Source organism: Nomascus leucogenys, chromosome 16 (genome assembly GCF_006542625.1).
Source record: "Nomascus leucogenys isolate Asia chromosome 16, Asia_NLE_v1, whole genome shotgun sequence".
NCBI classification, from domain to species: Eukaryota; Metazoa; Chordata; class Mammalia; order Primates; family Hylobatidae; genus Nomascus; species Nomascus leucogenys.
The window spans coordinates 71,335,389-71,353,793 of NC_044396.1; the positions used below are offsets into that span (position 1 = coordinate 71,335,389).

The window sequence follows — 18,405 nt, forward strand, 5'->3', positions numbered from 1 at the left end:
TTTTTCTAGGTTCCTTCCCCCTGCCACTCCCCTCCCCCCCCCCCCCACACACACACTTTTCTCTTTCTCCTCTTTCTCTCCTTTCCTCCCTTGCTTCTCTCCCCTCCCTCTCAACACATTCAATGAGTGCCCTAAACGGTGACAAACTTGCATGTGCTTCCCTCATGACTAAACCCCTGGGCCTTCTGCCAATCCCCCGCAGATGGCCCCAAACTGCAGGCATCCCGTAAGGGGACCCCACGCTTGCAGCCCTGGTTGGAACGGTCAGGGTGGAGGAGGATGGTGGGGAGCGGTGGTGTCTTCGTCCTGGGAGAAGGCGAAGCAACTTCCAGGAGGAAACGGGCGTTTCCTTCCCACGCGCTCGAGCGAGCCCTGGGTCCCGGCCTCGGAACTCCACCCAGCCCCTCCCTACCCTCTGGGAAAAGCCAGTCGCCACACACAGGCACACGCAGGCCCCGGCGCCGCGCCCTAAGGAGAGCAGCACCCACGGCCAATTGCCATGGCAACCCCGGGGTTCGTTCCACTTCCCCACCCAGCCGATCTCCCCCCTCCCTGCACTGCAGCCAACCGGCTTGTGCGCGTCCCAGGAGCGCGCTATAAAACCTGTGCTGGGCGTGATCGGCAAGCACCGGACCAGGGGGAAGGCGAGCAGTGCCAATCTACAGCGAAGAAAGTCTCGTTTGGTAAAAGCGAGAGGGGAAAGCCTGAGCATGCAGCGTGTGCAGAGCACGAGCTTTTGTCTCCGAAAGCAGTGCCTTTGCCTGACCTTCCTGCTTCTCCATCTCCTGGGACAGGTAAGTGGCACACCCTTAAGATGCCCCCAAGTTACTTTGCCCTCCTGGGTGGCCCCCATTTGGTCACCGGGCTCGCTGCGTCTTCTGTCCCAGCTGAGTGATTTCTCCTTCTTGTCTCGCCTGCCTTCAGGTCGCTGCGACTCAGCGCTGCCCTCCCCAGTGCCCGGGCCAGTGCCCCGTTACGCCGCCGACCTGCGCGCCCGGGGTGCGCGCGGTGCTGGACGGCTGCTCCTGCTGTCTGGTGTGCGCCCGCCAGCGTGGCGAGAGCTGCTCAGATCTGGAGCCATGCGACGAGAGCAGTGGCCTCTACTGTGACCGCAGCGCGGACCCCAGCAACCAGACTGGCATCTGCATGGGTAATCCTGCCCCCTCTGCTGTTTGACCTCTTCTTCTGCAGCTAAGTGAAGCTGCTTCCTCCCTTCTCTTTTTTATTCCCCTTCCCAGAGGCGATAAGCAAATAATGATAATGCAGTAAGTGACATGTATAGAGCACTTACTGTGTGTCAGGCATGGTTTGGGGAGCACCTGGGGCTTTGGGGAGCGCCACAGCCAGAAAGGAAACCTGCCCTGGAGTTGAAAGGCATTCTTCACTTGGCTTCCTAGACAAGAATCTAAGCAAAAGGGGAGCCACGCAGAGTTAAGGGCCAGTGAAGTCATTTCCTTTGGACACTTCTGGGGGGCTACTTGGGGCTGATGGAAGCTCGGGTTTACCCACACGCTCACTGTTTCTCAAACTGCAGTTGGGGAAAACCCAGCAGGTTTGTTTTCACACCTGTAATTGTCCCATTTGAACCAAAGCAGCTGCTAGTCTCCTGGGACAACTATGTAACCCTTCTCTGGCTGCAAGTAAAATAAAATGCAGGCAACTAGCCAATCCAGTCTTCTAAAACATAATCAATCGGGGATCAATTTTTCACACGGTACAACATTGTAGTTGAAGATTGTTGCTTCCTTTCTGGACAGGAGGGCTTTTACTTTTTTCTCTAAGCTACTGATGATTTATTATGCTTGAGTGTCAAGGAATCTTAATGCCCTTCCCAATTTGATCAGCTAACCTGTTGGAAAATATAAAGTACACTTTTTCTCCTTTTAAGTCTAAGCTGCTGGAGTAGGAAACTCTAAGGAGGTTCTTGCAAAATGACTGAACATTTAGAACAATGGCCAGGGGACCTTGGGGGCATCACTTCACAGTTGCACACCTCTTTCCTCATCCATAGAATGAGTGGCAACACCAGATGATCTTGAAGGTTTCCTCTTGCTCTGAGAGGCCTCCATGAGGACATCACTCTACAGTAGATACATGAGAAACCGATCGCCTGAACTAGAAAAGGACTTGGGTTTTGGAGCATGTCCTCCAAATCTTACATAGCTTCTTCACTGTATTGTGTTCTTGTTTTTCCTCTTCCTCTTTGCTTTCCACTTTGCTTCCCACTTTGCTTCCCCAATATTCTAGCGGTAGAGGGAGATAACTGTGTGTTCGATGGGGTCATCTACCGCAGTGGAGAGAAATTTCAGCCAAGCTGCAAATTCCAGTGCACCTGCAGAGATGGGCAGATTGGCTGTGTGCCCCGCTGTCAGCTGGATGTGCTACTGCCTGAGCCTAACTGCCCAGCTCCAAGAAAAGTTGAGGTGCCTGGAGAGTGCTGTGAAAAGTGGATCTGTGGCCCAGATGAGGAGGATTCACTGGGAGGCCTTACCCTTGCAGGTGAGAAACTCAGTATACCTAAGGCTGGTCATAGTAGAGGGTAGATACAAACATGAAGAATTTGCAATCTCTTGGATTTGAAAAGAGAAACTGGCCTCAGTTTCTGGCCATTCAGTTGTGGATTTCAGGTTGCCCACTGAGATCAAACACATTTGTAGACATTAGATCAAACATATTTATAAACTCAAACTAAGTTATAGAAGGTTGCTGCAATTTCTCCTGAAGAAGACCTCCCAAATTCACTCTTTTGTCTTATTTTTGTCTTATTGGGTGACTACTACTTGTATTTTAATCCATCCCACTTGACCTTCATTAGCACTACAAAGACAAAATTTTAAATCCTCTTTCTTTTCTGGATTCTGTACACTCCCTAGGCTGTCTCATGATTAACCTCCTTAAAGAAGGCTACTCATCCCTGAACAGGTGTCACTGAAAAGTGTCATCTTTCTAGATGTTGTAGTAAGGCTCAGATGGCACTTCAGGACCTTTTTTTATTCTTCTTTTTGTTTTCTCTTATCAATGAAATAGTTTAAATAAAAAATCTCAAGAGACAGTAGAGGATTATTTTAGAAGCCATTAATTAGCCAGATTACTTATATTAGCAGTATCCAGAATTGTATACTGTTTCTGAGGGCAGACATTATCAGCCATGCCAGAAATAAATAAATAAATAAATTCAGTTCTGTGTCCTGGAAGCATGGGTGTTTAGTAGGTACGGAGTTAAATGAGACCCACTTTCTAATAATGGCTGAAAAGGACCACTTTCCAATCCTCACATTTTACCCAATATGGCTGTCTTTATTTATACATCCCATAGCTTACAGGCCAGAAGCCACCCTAGGAGTAGAAGTCTCTGACTCAAGTGTCAACTGCATTGAACAGACCACAGAGTGGACAGCATGCTCCAAGAGCTGTGGTATGGGGTTCTCCACCCGGGTCACCAATAGGAACCGTCAGTGTGAGATGCTGAAACAGACTCGGCTCTGCATGGTGCGGCCCTGTGAACAAGAGCCAGAGCAGCCAACAGATAAGGTAGGAGCCTGATGGAAACCTCTCATCCTGAAGGTAATGGCCCTGTCTCTTTGGAGCCCGGGCTTCAGAAAGTCAGTGTGTCACTCTGTGATGGAGAGAGCAGCTATAGCTGGGAGTTAACCCCAGAGAAAAGGCAGTGGGGTTCCTGAAGCCAGCTTATCTTCTTTTTTCTCTTTAACATATTGAAATACTCTAAGCAACTCACAGTACACCCTCAGGTAAAGACAGAGAGGGGCTGGAAAACTATAATGCTTTTCCCAATAGAGAACGGTCTAGCAAATCCCATTCCATTTCTGGAGAAAACTGGCTACAGTTGTCAAGCGCAGCTGATTCTAGAGAGGTCAGTTCTGACCTCAGTTCTCTTTACTCATCAGGTTCTCTATGTATGGGTAGAGGCTATGTGGGTCTTACCTCTCAGTCCTCAGCTCTCTACCTGGCACATATTATGTGCGTGATAAACAACTATTGATAAATAAGCGAGTGACTGTCTGGGAATTATTGTTGGTATTTTAAAAAACCTAGTGGAAATAATACATCTGCCAGCATAAAGTAATATGGGCCAAATAAAACAGCACGTATCTTTTTATTTTTTTGTTGTTGGAATTATATCAACTCGGTATGTTAACACTGAATATGAGACGTGCAGATCAGAAGCTCTGATTGGTTGCTGATGACATCACAGGCCTTGTTACCAGAGCCCTGTATTAGAAAAATGCAATACCCAATTTGAACCATTATATGGATCTTTATACAAACCTAAGACTAAACTAAAACAGCCCTTAGCCATTCAAGATTTACATATCTTGACACTGACGCCATATCATCTAATGCGTAAGAGGACAACTGTAGAGCCAGACAGCTTGGCTTCAAATTCTGTCTTTCCACGTGAACTAGCTATGTAATCTTGGGCAACTTTCTTAACTTCTCAGCCTCAATTCCTTCTCCCACATAATGGGGCTGCTGAAAGTACCTACCTTAACTTGTCATGGTGATTAAATAGAATGAATTTGCAAAATGCTGGGTATAGATTAAGTACTCTGTTAACAGTAGCCACCATTACTTATGATTTCTATTTACTGATAAAATAAGAGTCCCTAGTAGTTGCATTAGTTATATGGCTGCTTAGCTATATAATTTTTTGAGGTCCATCCTAACTTTATGTTTCTTCCACCAGTTTAGAAAGAACACCTAGAAACACCTTATCCCTAAAATTATATCCTAGGAGATGCACTTCCCCACACTCAGGGGAATTCAAACATATATCTAACATGGTCATATAGGTTCACCCACATAAGCAGTCTCACATACAAACACATACACACATAGGAATGTTGTTATCCTGTACCATTTTGTGGGTGTTGACAAGAATACATGCTAAATATTAAATTAAAAAAGTAAGAAGTCCTTAAATATTTTCAATAGCACAGCAACTTCTTTATTAAACAAGATATTTCCATTTAATGCCTCTAAGATGTGGCTTTTTCTATTGTGTCATTTTGCAAAATTTGTATTTTTTCTTGTAACTTGAATCTTCTTTAATATTTGGATATGTTATTTTAAAGATGTTTATTCATAGTATACATATTTTATAAAAGTTGTACTAGTATAACAATCATTACTTCCTTGTCTCCAAGAGATTCTTAAATCTAAGACAGTGGTTCTTTTTTTTTGAGACGGAGTCTTGCTCTGTCACCCAAGCTGGAGTGCAGTGGTGCAATCTTGGCTCACTGCAAGCTCCGCCTCCCGGGTTCACGCCATTCTCCTGCCTCAGCCTCCTCAGTAGCTGGGATTACAGGCACCCACCACCATTTTTTTGTATTTTTTAGTAGAGACGGGGTTTCACCATGTTAGCCAGGATGGTCTTGATCTCCTGACCTTGTGATCCGCCCACCTCGGCCTCCCAAAGTGCTGGGATTACAGGCGTGAGCCACCGTGCCCGGCCGACAGTGGTTCTTAAAGGGTGGTCCCCAAACCAGCAGCATCATCTAAGAAGTTGTTAAAATGTAAATTTGTGTTGTGGGTCCCACATCAGATGTACTGAATCCAAAACTCAGGGTGTGAGGTCCAACAACTTGTTTTAAGAAATCCTCTAGATGATTTTGATGTGCACTGAAGTTTGAGAGCCACTGATTTAAGATAATTCCAAGTCTAATCACCCCACAAGCTGTGGGTCATGCCTATGAAGGTGAACAGTGGATAACTACAGGAAATTAGTAGATGAAGAAATATAAGTAAGAAATATAGCCAATTCTTTGCCGAATTATCAATATTGGGCCTCTTCATTTATCATTACTAATACAATCTTGAATACATTCTCCACTTTGTTTGCCTTCATGCAAATTCCATGTCTTGGAATTTCCTGGGGTCATCATGTAATAGAAAGAATGGGCTTTGTATCAGACAAATTCAAATATTAGATGTTTTCTGATCCCTTTATGCGTTTGAGACTCAGTTTCTTCATCTGTAAAACTTGGGCAATTTTTCTATGAATGATTATTTCTTGTATGAATGAATACTGTTAATAAGGTTGAGTTAATGTCTGAAGAGTATTTGAAACATAAAATAATGCCAGATTTATACACATTCTTTTTATAACATGTTGTATTAGTCCATTTTCACACTGCTATGAAGAACTACCCGAGACTGAGTAATTCATAAAGAAAAGATGTTTAATTGCCTTACAGTTACACATGGCTGGGGAAACCTCAGGAAACTTACAATCATGGCAGTAGGTGAAGGGGAAACAAAGCACATCTTACGTGGCAGCAGGAGAGAGAGAGAGAGAAAGAGAAAGAAAGAGAGAAAAGCAGCGAGAGAGAGAGAGAGAGAGAGTGAGAGGGAAAGTGCCACACTTTTAAACCATCAGATCTTGTGAGAACTCACTATCACGAGAACAGCAAGGGAAAAATCCTCCCCCATGATCTAATTACCTCACACCAGGCCCCTCCTCTGACACGTGGTGACTACAATCTGAAATGAGATTGGATGTGAACACAGAGAACCAAACTGTATCACGTGTAAAAATCCATTTGGCTAAAAATGACACCAAAGCATGTTACAGGGTCTTAAAAGATAGGTTTTGTTATTATACATATGCTTTCACCTTCGTGCTCATCTCCTCAATGTCAAAAGACCATTATGTACAATTAGGCAAGGTGTTCACATTCCAGGAAGAAAGGAAAATGAATATAGGAACAATAAAGAATTGTACCTACTCAAAGGGCAAAGTATTTCCCAGATTGCCTTGGCTTATGTATCCTTGGCCAGAACTTTGCCACAAGGTTATCCCAAGTCCCAGATAGTCTGTGGAAGCAAATGCTTTTAGCTGACTACATTGCTCAAGCAAAATTAATGCTCTGATAGCAAAGAAGAAAGACCAATAGATATTGGGTGGGCAACTAGCCGGTAATTCCATACTCTAAAATTGTCCCTCAGGGGAATGGTAGCCATTCAATACATCACTTCTTTTTTCTTTCTTAGAAAGGAAAAAAGTGTCTCCGCACCAAGAAGTCACTCAAAGCCATCCACCTGCAGTTCAAGAACTGCACCAGCCTGCACACCTACAAGCCCAGGTTCTGTGGGGTCTGCAGTGATGGCCGCTGCTGCACTCCCCACAATACCAAAACCATCCAGGCAGAGTTTCAGTGCTCCCCAGGGCAAATAGTCAAGAAGCCAGTGATGGTCATTGGGACCTGCACCTGTCACACCAACTGTCCTAAGAATAATGAGGCCTTCCTCCAGGAGCTGGAGCTGAAGACTACCAGAGGGAAAATGTAACCTGTCACTCAAGAAGCGCACCTACAGGGCACCTGTAGCTGCTGCGCCACCCACCATCAAAGGAATATAAGAAAAGTAATGAAGAATCACGATTTCATCCTCGAATCCTATGTATTTTCCTAATGTGATCATATGAGGACCTTTATATCTGTCTTTTATTTAACAAAAAATGTAATTAACTGTAAATCTGGAATCAAGGTAAGCTCAGGATATGGCTTAGGAATGACTTACTTTCCTGTGATTTTATTACAAATGCAAATTTCTATAAATTTAAGAAAACAGGTATATAATTTACTTTGTAGACTGTATCACATTGCACTCATATTTTGTTGTGCACTAGTGCAATTCTAAGAAAATGTCACTGTAATGAGTCAGTGAAGTCTAGAATCATACTGAACATTTCGTTGTACAAGTATTTCAACCATATATTGAGGTTTAATGGGAAGATTCTCTATTGGCTCCCTTTTTGGGTAAACCAGCTCTGAACTTCCAAGCTCCAAATCCAAGGAAACATGCAGCTCTTCAACATGACGTCCAGAGATGACTATTACTTTTCTGTTTAGTTTTACACTAGGAAACGTGTTGTATCTACAGTAATGAAATGTTTGCTAAGTGGACTGGTGTCATAAACTTTCTCCATTTAAGACACATTGACTTCTTTCCAATAGAAAGAAGCTAAACAGAAAACTCCCAATACAAAGATGACTGGTCCCTCATAGCCCTCAGACATTTATATATTGGACGCTGCTGAGGCCCCCAAGTTTTTTAATTAAGCAGAAACAGAGCATATTAGCAGGGATTCTCTCATCTAACTGATGAGTAAACTGAGGCCCAAAGCACTTGCTTACATCCTCTGATAGCTGTTTCTAATATGCATTTTGTGGAATTTTGATAAAAAAAGAGCAAAATCAACATGACTGGTGGTGAGAAACCACATATTTTATGAGAGTTTGGAATTATTGTAGACATGCCTAAAACTTATCCTTGGGCCATAATTATGAAAACTCATGATCAAGATATATGTGTATACATACGTGTATCTGGTTTGTCAGGCTACAAGGTAGGCTGCAAAATTAAATCTAGACATTCTTTTAATGCCACCACACATGTTCGCTTCTCTCTTTTAAAGTATTTATAAAAATATAAATTGTACATTTTGTAAAATATTATGTTTGATTTCTCTACTTGTCAGATATCACTAAATAAACACGACTTTATTGCTGTGTGACTCTGTATTACTTTGGTGCATAAAAGTTGAACATTGTTGTTTACTGAAAGTAAAATTAAAATTTATGAATTAAATGAGACATCAATCAATAGCATCTATTGAAAGCAAAATGAGTATCTCTGGATGAGCTTACAACTTCTTATCAGAAGGGAAACAAAAGACAACTCAGTATTACTGAGTTAGATGTTCCTCTCCATCACAGCCTCAACTAGCCTCCACACTACTTACTCAGACCCTCATCTCAAGCCCTGATCTTTTTTTTTCTGGATGGCCCACTAGATACCTCTGTATATTGAAATTTAAACTTGTTATCTGACCAAACAAAATTCAGCTCTGTGGCTTCCTTATCTAATCAAAGGGCATCCCATCCTCCCAATTGCACAGCTTAAATGGCCAGCACTTTCTTGATCAGTATTATCTTGCCAAGTACCCGGAAAAGCATATTTCCATTGATCATGGGGAATTGCATGACAAACTGGGCTGCACAGTGGGCAGAGTCACAGTTAATAGAAGTTTTGTGTTTGGAAGCTTCTTGCTGATGCAGTGTGGCTCTCAAGTTCTATAACTTGTAAGGAAAAATCTTTTCGAAAGAGTTTTACTATTACCAACTTCACTTCCTGGGTCTGCCCCCTCCTTCCTGCTCCTCTCTTTAGCTAGTTTCTGTTTGTCCTTTAAGATGGATTAGAAAGCAACTTTGCCTTCTAGGAGTTTATTCACATGAAATTATCAAGGACAGCAAATATTTATTGCACAACAACATTGTGCTGAGAGCTGTACTTGCATTATATTGTTTAACTGGCACAACAGTCCTATGAAGTAGGCATTCTTCATGTACCTATGTTATGGATGAGGAAACCAAAAAAAAAAAAAAAATGTTAAAAAAAACTGGTCGATCTAGAATTCAAACCAAAGTCCTTTTACTTTCTACTTGCTAACACATGGTTCCTGACAAAGATGATCTATCTTGAGACTGTTCTACCATGTGTTGTTCATAATGGCAAAAAAAAAAAAAATAGAAACAAAGATTCCACAGTGTAGATTTGGCTACATTAATTATAGTATACCCGTTAGGATGAAAAACAAAGCAACCTTCAAACTGAGAATATAAGAAAAGATATCCGAAAATATACCCCAGAATGGCATGAAACTAGGAAAAGAGTGATTTGGTTTTGCTCAAAAGTATCTATGAACATGAATCAAAAGAGACCTAGGACAGAATATGTAACAAAATCTCATTAGTGATTTAGACTAACATCAGGCTAATCTCATTTTTGTTCTTTTCTGTCATTTCTTTACCAACTTTTTTTTAAACTGAGAATATACTACCTTTATCACCAGAAAAACAAAAATTAAGGCTGACTTATGTCCCTTCTGGCATAGTTCTCCTTGCACTTCTACTTACTCATATAGAGATAGCTGCTCCTTCCAGCAGCTGAAGCATTTGTTAAGTGATTCACTTTGTTCATTCAAAAACTACTTACTGATTGCTTCTATGTGCCTAGCATTGTTTTAGATCCTGGGAACACAGCCATGAGTAAAATAAACAATATAAACACGTTCTCTCTTCTTCCTGAAATTTACATAACGCTGTTGGGAAAGGCAGGCAAAAAAGCAGCAAACAAAGAAGGTGAATTTCAAATAATGCATAAATAAATCTGTGAAGATCATCAAAACAGGGTGATAACACAGAAAACTTCTGAGTGGCTAATTTAGCTTGAGGAAAAGAAATTCTTTCTAAAGAGGTGACATTTCACCGGAATGACAAAGAGAAAGAATCTTCCAGTGAGAGGTAACACCTATTGTAAAACAAAACAAAACAAAACAAAAAAAGTATCAGGGAGTATTAAGGAAGATCCATGAGGCCAGAGTACAGAATGGAAGGAGAGGTGGGATATGACGTGTTTGCAGGGGCAACAGTATCAGGACTTGCCTCTATCATCAAAGTTCTCACAGTATTTTACAACCAATTCTCTATACCACCATTATGAGTATCTTGAGGCCAGCATTTTAGTCCTCTGTACCTGCCCAAGTCCCTGACACACAGTAAGACCTCACTGAGCATACCTGTCGAATGAATGAATAAATATATGAATGAATGGTCTCTGCATTGGCAGAAGGCAGAATGTTCTTTGAAATAAATGTTAGGCTATCATTTTCATTATCACTATCACCTGGAGAGCTCTCCAACATACATAAACACACATGAATGCATTCCCGAAGTTATAATTAAAGGCAGTCAGAAAATGTGATCTGATGTACAAATATTTGCAAATTTTGGAACATTCTAGTAATACAGCAAGGCAAGAAACATCGACTGAGCAGAGTTTAGGGCTGCAGAAAGAGCACAGACTTGAGAATTATCCAAGCCTGGGTCTGAATGCCAGGCCTACTCTTTCCCAGTTATGGGATACCGGGCACTCTGCACAGCCTCTGGAGCTCAGTTTTCACATCTGTAAGATGAGACCATGTATGGATAGGGTGACCAACTGCTCCAGTTTATCTCGTTTTAGGAGTCAGGACTTTTCAGTTATAAAATCAGGACAGTCCTAGGCAAACTGGGAGAAGTTGGTCACCCTAAATATCAACCTCATAGTATTATAATATATATTCATATGCGCTTGACTGTACCTGGCACATAGTAGGTCTGCAAATGGCAGCTGCTGATATAAGTGTTTAGTAGAGCCAAGCATTGCCCCTTATTCTACACATTTAATGTTCAAAGGTAGACATTATTGACCTCATTTTTACATGGAAAGATGAAGAAACTCAAAGAAGTTAATGACCTATTAAGGACACAGTAAATGAAGGAGCTAGGATTCAAACTCAGGGTCTGTCTGAGCTCAGAGCCAAAGCTCTTTCCTTTACACAGTGCCACAGACGCTGAGGCCAAGTATATTTTCAGCAACCAAAACAATTCCAACAGTTTCATTTTTGTGCTATTTTCCCAAACTATAAATGTTCTCTTTTAGTAACAGCATTGCAAAGTAGTGAGACTGTTGAGATCATTCTGTGAATGTCACATTTGGAAAGCACTTAATTGCTGGTGTAGTGATAACTCACATTTCATTGAAAATTATTTGGGGATTTTTCTTTTCTTTTTCCACAAAAAGATTCAATTCAACAATGAGGTAAGAACATCTTTAACTATACAAAGAGCGAATTTGTTACATACATATCTGTATTTGATGAGATTATCAATGAAGCTTTGGTGGAGATTTCTGGGCAGTACTAGATTTCTCTCACAATGTCTTCCTTGTAGGTACATGTTGTCATCCTTCCAAATGGGTTTCACTCCAAAATGTTTAACATCACAAGTCAAATCATCAAAACAGTATGTCCTTTTGGCTATGGGCTATAGGGCTTAGTTGGATGATCCAATATTGTTGGAAATGTATTCATCTTAACCACACTGCACAGTTCTTGCAGGCATTCTTATGCTGTCTGGACCACAGAGGGTTCACAAAATTCAATTACTACTTCAATAATGCCGCTGGCCCTTGCTGAACTCTGAATAATGAAGGATTATCTGCAGCCTTCCAGCTGAGGACGGTGAATTACTGTTACATTAAGCCAGCTGTTCTGGGGATAATCAGGAGGTGCAAAGGGTAAAGATGGCAATGTTGTACCAGTCTTCCTAAAGAATGTGTGTCTTTCTCCTTAGGACAAAAAAAAAATGGTGTGACTTTCAGCCCAGTATACAATTCCATTCAAATGACAAGGTTTCACAGAATGAACAGCCCACAGGTCCTACTGGAAGGAACTTGGCAACAAATATTTTATAATCCAAGCAGAAAATGTGGCTTGGACTTTTATTAGCAAAATCCGAGAACCAGACTCTGCTTGTAGCATAGAATCAGAAGTTTGGAAGAAGTTATAAAGTTCTTAGCTTGGGTTAAATATGGGTCAGTATGCTCCAAGCTGACCCAGGTTTGTCCTGCTGACGCAAGGCCACCTACAAGATCCTGGGAGGACTTTGATGCAGGAGATGCCAGTAAGTGGGCATTCTAGCTCCTCCGAAAGTTGAGCAGTGAGAATCTTCCCCAATAATTTGTAGAAAATCACAGCCCCCAGAAAAGAGGATAAAGACCACAAGGATCCTGTTAAGTGTGCCATGTTATCTCTCCAAATTCCATTTCATGGTTCAAGAATCCACTCTAAGTTCACCTTCTCTAAAAAGCCTTCTTCACCAGCACCCTTTTGGCTACAATGGGCCTGACCCACCCTCTTTTGTGCCCAACTGCTCTTTGTAACAACTACTATCATAGCAGCTGAAACGCCCTATCTCTGTTACTTGTTTGCATGTGTGTTTCCCACTAAACCCTAAGCTCCATGAGAGCAAGGACCTTGTCTGGTTTCCTCACCGTTGTTTTACACAGTGCTCCTTAAGGTTGTTCAGCACAGTATTCCAAACAGCTGAACAGACTGAACACTTATTATCTAACCATCTAGCAGCAAAAACCCAACATTTCAGGCCAAACTTTCCATAGCTTCTCACATTTTCTCCTAAAAATGCAAGTAAGTTTTGACTTCTCCTTAATCTTCAAGTAAAATTGATGCTCCAGAAAAATGAATCATGTTTACACTGAGGCCTCTTGCATCTTCTTGCATATTTCATGTAGTCAAATTAGCAGTAATAATAAAAAAAGATTCCAAATTCTATCTCAATTTAGGTGCCATCGATTGTAAGGTATACTATTAATGTACCTATCAAAAAGAAATTTTAAAATTCTGTCAGTTGACCCAGGACACATCATCAATTGGAACACTCATATCACTTTCAGAAATGAAAAAAAAAATCCAACATTTATTTTAGAATATATGAAATTTAGAAAAAAAGATGAAAAAGAGGAAGTGGAGGAAGAGGAAGAAACTGACATTTATCAAGCTTATTAGGTTCTAGACACTAAGCAAAGTGCTTTACATAGATTACTTTATTTGCTTTAATTCTTATAACAGACTTTTGAGGTCAGTACTATTTTATCTCAAAATTACAGATGAGGACAATGAAGCTTTAGAAAGAAAAATAGCTTGCATGGCATCATAAACCTATTATGTGGTAAAGCCAGAATCTGAATCCTCACATTCTGAATCTAAAATGTATGTATTTACTCTGCCTTATTGCCTATATTCTGGGTTTCATGTACTCCATTTGGAGAAACAAGTAACAGTTGCATAAGAAACTTGAAAGAATGAATGAATGAGTGACCAGCTACTAAGCTGTAAAGGATTTGTGCCTGGATATCGGTCACCACCTGAGGAACTTCCCCAACAGGATGCATGGGGGCCATATGCAGATCTTTGCCAAGGAAAACCGTTGACTTTGGCCAACAATTTTGTGACCAAGAACTGTTAGGAATATGGTCCCGAGCTTTTCACTGGCCCCTGAAATTAAGGTAGTGGTCTTTCTTTTCTGTATTAATTAAGTAATTGATCAATTCAACAAAAACGTAGTGATCATCTACCATATTCCAAGTCATTTGCTGGAACTGGGAATAAAGCAGTGAACAAGGCAAATACAGTCCTTGCCCTCCTAAAGCTTATAGTCTGGTGGGTTGTATGAGTTCTTCTTTAAACCCTGATTCCCTGGACTAAATTATCTAGATTTGTTTGTTTGTTTGTTTGTTGGTTGGTTGGTTGGTTGGTTTGCCTTTCCTTTTCTGCTTACCACTTTATGCTCATAGGAGTGGACTCCTTAGAACTGAGCCCCACGATTGGTGCCTCCCAAATTCCAGAGATGATTCCTAGAGCTGAGTCTGAAACATTTCAGACTCCTCCCTGTAAGCCAGCTCCTCAGCTGAAGCCTCCTCAGATGCCAATTTCTCGTGTGAAGGTCAAATAATTATGTAGGTCTCTCTGCAACAACCATGGGAAAGGAGAATCTCTTGTACCTACTAAATACACACCTGGTCAATTCCAGAAGTACATAGAAAGTTAGGGGTTTCAGAGATCTCCCCGTAAGACCCCATTCATTAGGAGAACCATCTAATCCCCAAGCCTATGTTCAATAGTGTATTCAGAAACATCATGTAGTGCTCTTTTTCCCTTTGACAGAAAGGCTCAAGTTATATTGTGCCCATACGCTTCTTGGTGCTATATTATCTACCTGGAGTGTCCTCCTTCCTTTAACGTCATCTTTTGAAATCATTTTTATTGTTCAAGACCCACCCACCATAAAATGCTATTTATATTTACTAAGTTTTTCCCAATCCCCACCCTACCTCTTCAACCAAGGCAAAACATGGTAGCAGAACATATGGCAAACACTGAACTTGGAGTCAAAAAACCAAGCCATGTCCTAGTTGCCTAGCTTCTGGGCTTCTATGTCCACAAAATGCGGATGGTGAATTCAGCAACTTCTGTGGTCCCATCTATATTAACATTTATAGGGTACCTACTATGTGTCATATCATTTTTATAAACTTATTTTTCCTATAAGTACAAGATGAGTACTATTGCCTCATTTATTGATGAGACTGGAACAGAGTCCAACCCAGGGGTGCCTGACTCTACAGCCCAGACTCTTAGCAGCATGACACACCACAGCCCCCAAGAGCTTGTGGTGCCCTTCCTCCTCTTTTTCTCTTTTATTATAATGATCATTCTAAAGGCTCATCTCATTGTAATAGTACTGCTTCTGGTTTTTGGATTAGAAAATAACCACCATAGCCTTCAGATTCATCCTGGTCTCTCTAGGCAAGGAGTGACAAAATCAGCAATGAAAATATTAATTAAAATTGTATCTACACAACATCCCAGAAAATGGTAGAGATGTAGAAAAGCCAACTATGAAACCAGCTGTTAAAACCATGTCCAGCCAGGTGCAGTGGCTCACTCCTCTAATCCCAATGCTTTGGGAGGCTGATGGGGGCAGATCATTTGAGGCCAGGAGTTCAAGAGCAGCCTGGCCAAAATGGTGAAAGCCCGTCTCTACCAAAAATACAAAAATTAGCTGGGCGTGGTGGCATGCACCTGTAATCTGAGCTACTCGGGAGGCTGAGGAATGAGAATTGCTTGAATCCAGGAGGTGGAGGCTTCAGTGAGCCGAGATCACGCCACTGCACTCCAGCCTGGGCAATAGAGCGAGACTTTGTCTCAAAAAAAAAGAAAAGAAAAGAAAAGAATAAAGAAATCCAATCAACAATTTTATTTGTCTTTTTATGGGACCATTTGCTCTGGCAGTCTGCTCAGATGAGATATCGAGGTGCATCTAGAAATATAAAGCGTAGACTGATTCATTGAATTGGTCAGATTATTTTTTGAAATGGGTCGTTTCAGTCAAACAATTTGTTTGTAACCCAAGTTACTAACTAGTTATTGCCCATTTGATTTATTAAAAACAATTCATCCATTTGGTAAAGCCTCACTAACATTTTTTAAATCAATCTGTACAATGTACCTGAGAAAAATATATTAATTAGTTAATACCTTCACTTAATTAAAACTTGGGCATGTCCAAAGTCTGACCACACACCTCTTGTCATTATTGGATTGGCCATCACAGGTAAATTCCTACAATGTTGGACACAGATTCTTTAACAAAACAGTTGAACTTCAGCACACACCAAGATGGTTAATGCAATACAGACTGCTCAAGGTCAGACTGAACACAAGGTCCAAGAATTATTTTCTATGGTCCTCCTTAATGACACAAAGCCCTACCTTTTAACGGGCATTTTTCTTCTCACAAAACTTTGTATTGATTTATACATTTCTTCAATTCTATATAAGTGGCCTGTGAATTTACAAGATCCTCAAATCTCATAAGAGTCACACACCTTTTTCTTCAGTTTCCATCTACTTGTTAGTTCTGTGTTTTCTCCTATTTGAAGACTAACTTTGCAAAAGTGCAGAGAAGGTATTCTATTGTATTCTGGGGGGGGGGGCGGAGATGGCATTGTTTGACTTGGATGTCCCTGGACTTTACAGTTTCACTCCAAATAATGTAGTAACAGCCAAGGCCCCCTGATTTCTGCTACGAGCCCTCAACCCCACATTGGCTAGCTAGGTGTATATAGCATTTCGTACATGGGCTTCTAGTAAACCTAGAAATGAAATGTGCTTTTATTAGTCATCTAGAGATTTTTATAAGCACTTGGCCAAATTCTAAATTGCTCAGGATTTGCATCTTCTAAAGAATAAAAGCCTATTTACGTGTTCTCACTATTTCAGATTTCCCAGCTAGCTACATGAGAATGTTTTAAAGGGCTGGTAACAATACAACTCACCATGGACCACCTAGACTAATATTAAAAAGGTGTTTCTTTGTTTCCAAGATTTTCATGTTTGCCTTCCCCTCTCTTCTCTCTCTCCAATGTATCAATGCCTTGCTTTCTTTTTCTCAAAGGTTTTTGGAAAGCGTAGGCACTCCCCAGGCCATTTGTCCACTGGATGACATATAATTTGCTCTGTGTGCTCACTGATGGCCTCTTTTCTAGGATAAACCATCACAACTGCCTTCATCAAGCTTAGAAAATCATCTTTGGGATCATCCTTAAACGTGAGAGGTAGAAGGCAAACATAGGAGAAATTTCTAGATAAGGACAACTAAGAAAGAACCTTGATCCATCAATAATAGAGTACATCAAGCAGCTTCATGCTCGATCTGAAATTATCATAGTCATCATTATAGGTCACAGATAATACCTTATGGGGTGTGTTTAACCCTTCGCATCTCTACAAAATGTCAAACAATATTCTGGACAAAATGAGCACTCAACAAATGTCAGATTAAAAAGAGGTATAAATTGATGAAAAACTAGAAGGATGTTAAATGGAGAAATTAGAAGGGTGGATAAAGGTATTAATTAGATGAACAAATGAGAACTAGAACTTTATGACTATTATTTCCTCCTTTTTCTTAAAAAAAATGCTCTTGTAAAGTTGATGCTAGAAGTGTAAAAAGTTCCATTAACAATCATCTCAGAAATCTGTACAGAGCTCATACTTCCTCCCATCAAGGACTCCACGTTCCCTTTCCTGGTTCGCAGCACTTCTCCTTTTAGTTCTGTGCCTCAGTGTACATTGTTTCTATTGATTCCTACTCCTAGCCTTACCCTGGCACAATTTCTGATATATATCTTCCAGCCATGATCTTCCCAGTTTGCCCCTTCCGTCTTTGTGAGCTTGGCTAGCTAGGTTGACCCTCTTTCTTCCAACTTGTCCATCAAGTTGTGAGAATTGGATCATTTACTTGAGTTGTTAAACTCAAGACCAGCATTATTCTAATTGATACTGTTTATTCTCTTTGCCTTTGCCTGAATAACAAAGGACTCTCACATCATTGTGAATTATAGGTATGTCTTTGCCATCAGATTTTTAATTTTGTTCAGGATTAAACCCATAGTAATTTAAGGAAGGTAGCAACCTCTTAAACTCTAGGGGAAAATGTTGTAAAAGCAGTTTGCAAATTCTAAATCCTCACTTGAAGTAAGTTACCATTGGGGGTCACAAGCTGTCTACACGACCCTAAGATGTTTGAATATAAATTTAAAATTTTGATCATCCAGATGGTTGCTATTTGAAAAAGCCCATTTGGCATTCTAGACCTAACCCCCTGAATGATTAAAGAAGCAATAATCAGGAAAAGTCAATATCTGTTATCTTGTAGACATTTTCTCTATAATGCTTAAGTACCCTAACTGTGATGCAGAGACTAAAATATTATAGCTAGATTTTTAAAAATTTGACCATATGCAAAAATGAGCAAGCAATATGAATCATTTAATTAAAGAAAAAATGACAAGTAGCTGATAAGACAATTATCTTAGTTTTGGATATGTTTCTGTTCTTTGTAGATCATATCAAATGTTTCAGAGAGAAACTCCTCTTACAAGTATTCTTTATGATGCTAATAAGGTAAAAGTTTCTAT

At 40.6% G+C, this 18,405-nt stretch overlaps 1 protein-coding gene across 1 annotated transcript; it reads left to right on the forward strand.

Annotated features, from left to right (window-relative positions):
- The first annotated feature begins 533 nt into the window (after positions 1-533).
- Positions 534-8,536, forward strand: CCN3 (cellular communication network factor 3). The gene is made up of 5 exons (XM_003256156.4): positions 534-794; positions 925-1,150; positions 2,248-2,499; positions 3,317-3,531; positions 7,012-8,536. The coding sequence occupies exons 1-5, from the start codon at positions 711-713 to the stop codon at positions 7,306-7,308; spliced, it is 1,074 nt and encodes a 357-aa protein (XP_003256204.2). The 5' UTR covers positions 534-710; the 3' UTR covers positions 7,309-8,536.
- The last annotated feature ends 9,869 nt before the right edge of the window (positions 8,537-18,405 follow it).